At 44.1% G+C, this 7,437-nt stretch overlaps 1 protein-coding gene across 4 annotated transcripts in view; it reads right to left on the reverse strand.

Moving 5' to 3' along the window:
* Positions 1–3,444: 3,444 nt before the first annotated feature.
* Positions 3,445–7,437, reverse strand: part of SMAP2 (small ArfGAP2) — a 50,136-nt gene continuing 46,143 nt past the window's right edge. For all 4 annotated transcript variants that reach the window (XM_011955209.1, XM_011955210.1, XM_011955212.1 and 1 more), the window contains exon 10: positions 3,445–4,823. In XM_011955209.1, the coding sequence (XP_011810599.1) occupies positions 4,698–4,823 (126 nt within the window). In that variant the 3' untranslated portion in view covers positions 3,445–4,697. The remainder of the gene's footprint in view (positions 4,824–7,437) is intronic.

Consider the following 7,437-nt stretch of genomic DNA (forward strand, 5'->3'; position numbering starts at 1 on the left):
CACAATTTCAACAAGCCTAAAACCAAACTCCTAATTATCTACTTCTCCCTTCCTAGAAAAAAGCCAGCTTCTCTTCCTTCCGTAAATTCTTTCACATAATCTAGAAACATGGGAGATTTGACTGCTTCCTCCCTCTCCATACCACATCTTATCCAATACTAACACCTCCCAACTCTACCTCCTAAAGCACCTTGTTTAGCCCTCGGCCCACAGTCCGCATGCGGCCCAGGATGGCTTTGAATGAGGCCCAACACAAATTCATAAAACATTATGAGGGCCGGGCTTGGTGGCTCATGCCTGTAATCCTAACTCTTTGGGAGGCTGAGGTGGATGGATTGCCTGAGCTCAGGAGTTCAAGACCAGCCTGGGCAACACAGTGAAACCCCATCTCTACTAAAATACAAAAGAAATTAGCCGGGTGTGGAGGCATGCGCCTGTAATCTCAGCTACTTGGGAGGCTGAGACAGGAAAATTGCTTGAGCCTGGGAGGCAGAGGTTGCAGTGAGCCGAGAGTCAGCCTGGGCGACAGAGTGAGACTCCATCTCTACAAAACAAACAAACAAACAAAACAACAACAACAAAAAATTATGTTTGGTTTTTTTTTTTTAGCTCATCAGATATCACATTTTATCAGTATTTTACATGTGGCCCAAGACAATTCTTCCAATGTGGCCCAGGGAAGCCAAAAGATAGGATACTCCTGTCCTAAAGTATTCTGGTTGCTTTTCCCCAAATAGTATTCTATGATTATTAGATATACCAGAGAAATTGACTCCATGGTAAAATAAGTGTTAGTAAGTGCTAGAAAACTACGAAAAAGGTCTACTACAGGACTTTTCAAAGAGATTACTTTGTAGATATTATATTCTAGATATGAAGTGATATAATCTAGTCTTTTCTACGCTTATTTTAGCATTTCTGTGGAACACCTTTTAGCATCTCACATGCCTCATGATCAATCATTAACTGCTACTCTAAGCCCCTCCATTTTCCCCTACCCCCACCACCACAGCCCTAGGTCAGCTCTTGCCATTTCTGGTTCCCTACCTCTGGTCTTGCTTCCTCAAATGTGCTGTTCACAGTGATGCAAGAGTGAGCTATCTAAAACTCAAATCAACCAAGTCTCTCCACCACTCATACTTCGGGCTAAACTCCTTCATAGGGTGTGGAAAGGCCCCCCTACCTGGTCCAGCTCCACCTCTCCCACAGCACACCACACTCACATCATACCCTAGAAATATGTGTGTACCTCTCAAAATGTTCCACGCTCTTCTAGGTTTCCATATGCTTATTCACATGACATTATTTGTCTGGAATATTCTTCTCCACACCAATTCACTGGTTAACTGCTACTTCTCCCTTTAAGACTCAGCTCAGTGCCACTCTCTTCAGGAAGGTTTCCTGACTGGGCTAAGTCCCCCCTCACCTCAGCTCCCATTATCCACCTGTATAGGAAATTACAGGCCAGACACAGTGGCTCACGCTTGTAATCCCAGCACTATGGGAGGACGATGTGGGAGGATCACAGGAACTTGCCTGGGCAACATAGGGAGACCTTGTCTCTACAAAAAAATAAAATAAAATTATCCCAGTGGTGGTGGTGCACACCTTTGGTCCCAGCTACTTGGGGAGGCTGAAGTTGGAGGATTGTGTAAGCCCAGGAGGTCAAGGCTGCAGTGAGCCATGATCACACCACTGCACTCCAGCTTGGGTGACAGAGCGAGACTCTGTCTCAAAAACAAAAACAGGGCCGGGCGCGGTGGCTCAAGCCTGTAATCCCAGCACTTTGGGAGGCCGAGACGGGCGGATCACGAGGTCAGGAGATCGAGACCATCCTGGCTAACACCGTGAAACCCCGTCTCTACTAAAAAATACAAAAAACTAGCTGGGCGAGGTGGCGGGCGCCTGTAGTCCCAGCTACTCGGGAGGCTGAGGCAGGAGAATGGCATAAACCCGGGAGGCGGAGCTTGCAGTGAGCTGAGATCCGGCCACTGCACTCCAGCCCGGGCGACAGAGCAAGACTCCATCTCAAAAAACAAAACAAAACAAAAACAGAAAAAAGAAATTATAAATTTGCTGCCCCATGAGACCATGAGCTTCTTAAAAGCAGAAACTATCTCAGATTCATCTTATTCATCCTTCTCAACCTCTAAATGCTGATGGGTTCCCAGACTCAGTTCTCTTCTATTTTCTCAAGTGACTTCAACTGCTCTCATGGCTTTACATAACACCCGTATCCTCACGACTCCCAAACTAACGCCCCCAAACTATTTCCAACTCTTTCCAGATCTCTACGGACTGGCTGCGTCTTCAGGTCTCAGTCCAAATGTAACCTTCTCCTGACCACTCCGTCCAAATGGCCCCATACCCACTCTCTCCCCTTGTCTTACACTGTCTGAATTAAATCTATTTGTTTATTATCCATTTCTCCTACCACACTACCCTATGAGATTAGAGAGTTTTTATTCACTGCTTTGTCTCTAGAGCCTAAAACAGTGTTTGGCACATTACTAACACTTATTAAATGTTTGTCAAATGAGCTACTGCCTAACACAGATCTGGCATGCAATACCTGCTAATACCTGAGTGCTTACTAAGTGCCCAATAGTGTGCTAAATATACCACAGGAACTGCTTATTATCCTATTACCATCGTCCCTATTTTACCCGGAGACACAGGAGTTCAGTAGTTCGCTCAGCGTAGGAAGGGACAGGAACACTGGCAGCCTGACCCAGAGCCGACTTTCCTAGTCACTGAGCTGTCCTCCCACTTACATCTGTAAGGACTCAAAGCGTGTACTCAAAGAAGGGAGGAAGGGTCCAAAGATCACATCTGTTGAGAGCAGAAAGGGAGTCAAAGGGAGAAGGAAACAGACTAAAGACACGGTCTTCTTCCCTTTGTACTTCATACTGCCCCCAGGAATGAGTGTCCTGTTTCTGATTCCTGACACTGATTTGGAAGGCCCAATTCCGATAGCTCAGAGAGGGGTGAGTTACCTTTAGCAGCCAAAGCTACTGTTCTCTCGGCAGAGAGGAATTTCAACTCACTACTTAATTGCCATGGCATAGGGAAAGAACAAGGGGCTGGAAATCCAGACACTTGGAGGCTACTGCCGGCTCTGCCCAGGGTTCTCTAGTGGACATCAGCCAACCATGTCCTTTCTCCGTGTCTCAGTTTCTCCATCTGTGGGGGAAAGGCATGCCGCGCTGATGTTCTGTGACTCTAGCAGGTGCCGATCTTCGGAGTTCCCTCAGCTCACAGCTCTAGATGCCAGTGGAGAGAGGCCCCCTTTCTGACTGCTGGAGCCTGGGCCTCGCCCTTGGGTATGAGAAGTACAGAATTTTCCAAAATACAGTAAATGAAAGAATTGCCTTTGGAAAACAGAAAACCTGAGTGTAACGCACCCTCCTCCAAGAGTGACGCACAGTAATGGCCAAGCAAACAGTCCTTCCCTGCAATATTTATTAAGGAATTTACACATACACAGGAGAAAGGCAGCCAGGAACTGTAGTTCCCACACATGAAATCTTTAAAGCAAAGTTTTCTTGTCTGAATTTTCAAGTGGGGTGAACAATGACTGAGAGGAAAGCTGTCCCGGCCCTCTGCCTCGTACACCTGGGAACGGTGGGGAAACAGAGCACCCTGGATACACAGGCATGAAAGAGTGATCAGCAGACTGGGAGAAGGGAAGGGAGAAAGGGAGTTATCAATGACATGGCATTTTTTAAACCGTAAGAAAAACACAACAGTTTTAGGCTGCTGATAAATTAACTCCTCTCTGTTGTAAACCTAAAACTAAACAAAAACAAAAATACCCAGAGCAGATGGGGAGAGGATGGGAGGCGGAACACACACACACACACACACACACACACACACACACACACACACACTCACGTGCACACACAAGCAGTACACGTTAAGCTCTGCATTCCCACTCTAGGGGTTTGTCCTCCAGCCACGGAGCCAGATCCTACTGAAGGCAGGTGGGAGGCGGGAAGGGATGTGTGTCTGTGTGTGGGATCTTCATAAAGTCTTTGGTGCTAATAAAGGCTGACTGAAGCAGCAAGTCCTGAAGCCCCAGATCCGGAAAGCAACTCAGGGTGAAGAGAGTAGTATTTATTTTTGCTCATCCTCGTAGGAGGGGGCTTGCCTCACCCCAGGGCTAAGGTCAAACTGACCCAGGATCCAGGGAGTATTTAATTTGATTTCAGTACTTGCTTCATTCCCATAAATCATGAGAACATGATGCTTCCCCTTCAAATTTAAACACTTAGAAACAGCTTATTAACACATACAGAAGGACCTCTAAGCTTTCCCCTGTTTGCCTAATACACAACACCTACAGACCCTTCTGAGAGTCTGACAGGAGCTTTAACCTTGAGGGAAGGTACTCAAAGGTGTGCACGTTTCTCCCACAGTTTAAGTGCCTTCTGCCAACAACTTCTAAGGTGTTGGTGCCAGGAGAGGACTGGGGAGGACGCTGGGATGGCTACGGGGCATGTACAACATAAAGCAACAGAGAGGTCTTCATGTTTGGGAAGTGGCTGGGCAGGATGCCAAACCCCAAATGACTTATTGAGAAATTTCTAAACCAAACGGAGAGGTAGGAAAAGAGGATGGGGGTCAGGGGTGGAGGCTGTGGAAAGGGGAGAGCAAGGGCTGAAGAGAATGGCAGCCATACAGGTGTTTTGTTTTTATTTCCACATCTGAGGACTGAGAGTCTGATTTGCTGCCTGTCCACTTCCGCCGCTCATTGACTGTCCATAGTTCATCATGCCATTGGCTCCATAGAAGTTCATCCCAGCCATCTGCTGGGTCATCTGAAAGGGAGAGAGGAGACTTTCAGACCAGGCTGTGGGCATTCTGCCAATTAGTGCAAAAGGCAGAGTGGGAGTTCCTTTCTCTGCCAGGATGGGGAGAATGAGACACAGGGAAACTCTGTTATGGACAGTAAACCCTGGACCTTAGCAGTCAGATCATTTCAAGGCCATGTACATGAATGACTTTTTGGGAGTGCAATGTTGACAGAGACTAAAGCTCAGGGAGGGAAAGAAGGCATCCTGGCATCTGGATCTAGTTGACAGAAAATCAGCATGAGTTCCTCTCTTTTGCCTTTCCAGTCCCTCATCGTAAATAAAAGGGGCCTATTGTTAACTTGCCTGGCCAATCCTAAAAGCTGAAAGGAAAGCCCCCTCCCCAGTGCTCCCGCCTCATCTTCAGCACAGCTATTACTGTCAGTGTCAGGGAAAGCGCTTGAGCAGGCTCTTTCATTTGCAGAAGGGGGAAAAAAAAGGAACTGGACTGTTCGCAATGAACAAAGGCAGGGGGTAAAAAAGACTAATGTGTCTTCACTGTATGAGAAGGGAAGGAGCTGGAAGAAAAGTCAGTGGAATAAGGCCTCGGGCAGGATAGGGCGGGGGTCCTTCATGAATTTGATGGAAAGACTGGCCCCCTAGCAGTGAACAGCAAAATACTTTATGGAGAAAAATGCCTTGAATTTCCTGAGCCTAGTACATTTGCTATATAAATTCTTTTTCTTTACCAACTTTTAAAGTAAATTTCAAACTTACATAAAAGTTGAAAGAATAGTACAATAAAACCCATGTATCTTCTTCCTTAAATTCACCAACTGTTAACATTTGCCATATTTTCTCTCTCTCCTTATATAAAAACTTACATTTTTTTGATGAGCATCAAAAGCCACAGATTAAAAAAAAAAAAAAAAAAGCTGCAGCTATCATGACATTTCACTCCTAAGTCAGGAGGCGCTTCGTAAGAACGAACACTAACAGAACCACAAAACCATGAACACACTCCAGAATTTTAACATTAACACAATATTCTAATGTACATGGCATTTCATTTTCAGATCTCTGTAGTTTCCTTTAATCTAGAACAGTTTCCCTACCACTTCCTCCCATTTCTTCCTGACACTGACATTTTTAAGAACCCAGGACAGTTATTTTGTAGCATATCCCACAATTTGGATTCATCTTCTCATAACTGGATCCAGGTTAAATATTTTTGGCAAGATTCTATGGAGGAGATACGATGTCTTTCTTAGTACAAAATATCAGGAAGCACATGATATTACTTTGTTCCATTGCCAGTAATTTGATCACTTGGCAAAGGTAGTGGCTATATTTCTTTCATTATAATTAATAAATAATCTGAAGGGCATTTCTTTGCAAATGTGGGAATCCTTTGTTCTTTTTACAATTACTATCATTCTTCTGTAAAGAAGGCTTTTTCTCCCTCCATTCCACATCCGGTTTTTAAAAAATATCACCATGGACTCATGGGTTTTTGCTTTTGTTTTTTTCCATTCAGTGTGCCATAATCCATTACTGTTGTTAGTCTTTTTGATGTTCAAATTGTCTCACATTTGGCCAGTCAGAGCCACTGGAAGTTGGCTCATGTGTCCCTCTGACATATTCCCATCAGTCTTACAGCATTCCATTACTTATGTAAATAAAAACGAAACAATGAAAATAAGCGAATTAAAATCTCCACTATGAAAGCTAGAAAATAACAAAGTAAACCCATAGAAAGCATATGGAAAGATACACCAAAAATTGAGGTAGAAAACAGAAAAATGTAGCACCAATAAATCAAAATCCTGGTTCTTTGAAAAAAATTAATGAGACTGCTTGGCATAACTTTTGATAAATATGAAAACTTTGGTGAAATGGAAAATCTAGGTAAATACAGTTTTCCAAAATTGACTTCCCTAGAAGAAACAGAGAAATGTATCAAAGATTTGCTACAAAGGAAAGCAATAGGGACCACAAACTTCATACAGGAATTCCACAAAACCGTCAAAGACCAGTACTACATAAATTATTCCAGACCACAGAGAAACAAAAACATAAAAATACTTTTTATAAATAAGTATAACCCTGATAAAGATAGCATATACATGCACATGTGCAGTACACATGTACCATACCACTTCTCTGGTATTCCTTTGCCCGTCTCTTGGTTTTCACGTTAAATCACTCTGTATTTCTTTGTACCTAGTACAAAACTAGTGTTGCATTGTGAGCCAATTTGAACATCATTTTCTTTTGATAGAAGAGTTGCCTACTGATATGACTGGTATGTTTGGTCTTTATTCCATCATATTATATTTTAACTGTGTTTATTGTATTTGCTGCACTTTGTAGTCTGTTTTTAAAAATTCTCAGCGGGGTGCAGTGGCTCATGCCTGTAATCCCAGCACTTTGAGAGGCCAATGCGGGTGGATCACTTCAGGTCAGAAGTTTGAGACTAGCCTGGCCATCATGGTGAAACCCCATCTCCACTAAAAAATATAAAAATATTAGCCAGGTGTGGTGGTGGGTGCCTGTAATCCCAGCTACTCGGGAGGCTGAGGCAGGAGAATCACTTGAACCCGGGAGGTGGAGGTTGCAGTGAGCCGAGATCGTGCCACTG

This window comes from Colobus angolensis, unplaced genomic scaffold (assembly GCF_000951035.1).
Source record: "Colobus angolensis palliatus isolate OR3802 unplaced genomic scaffold, Cang.pa_1.0 Scaffold399, whole genome shotgun sequence".
NCBI lineage: Eukaryota > Metazoa > Chordata > Mammalia > Primates > Cercopithecidae > Colobus > Colobus angolensis.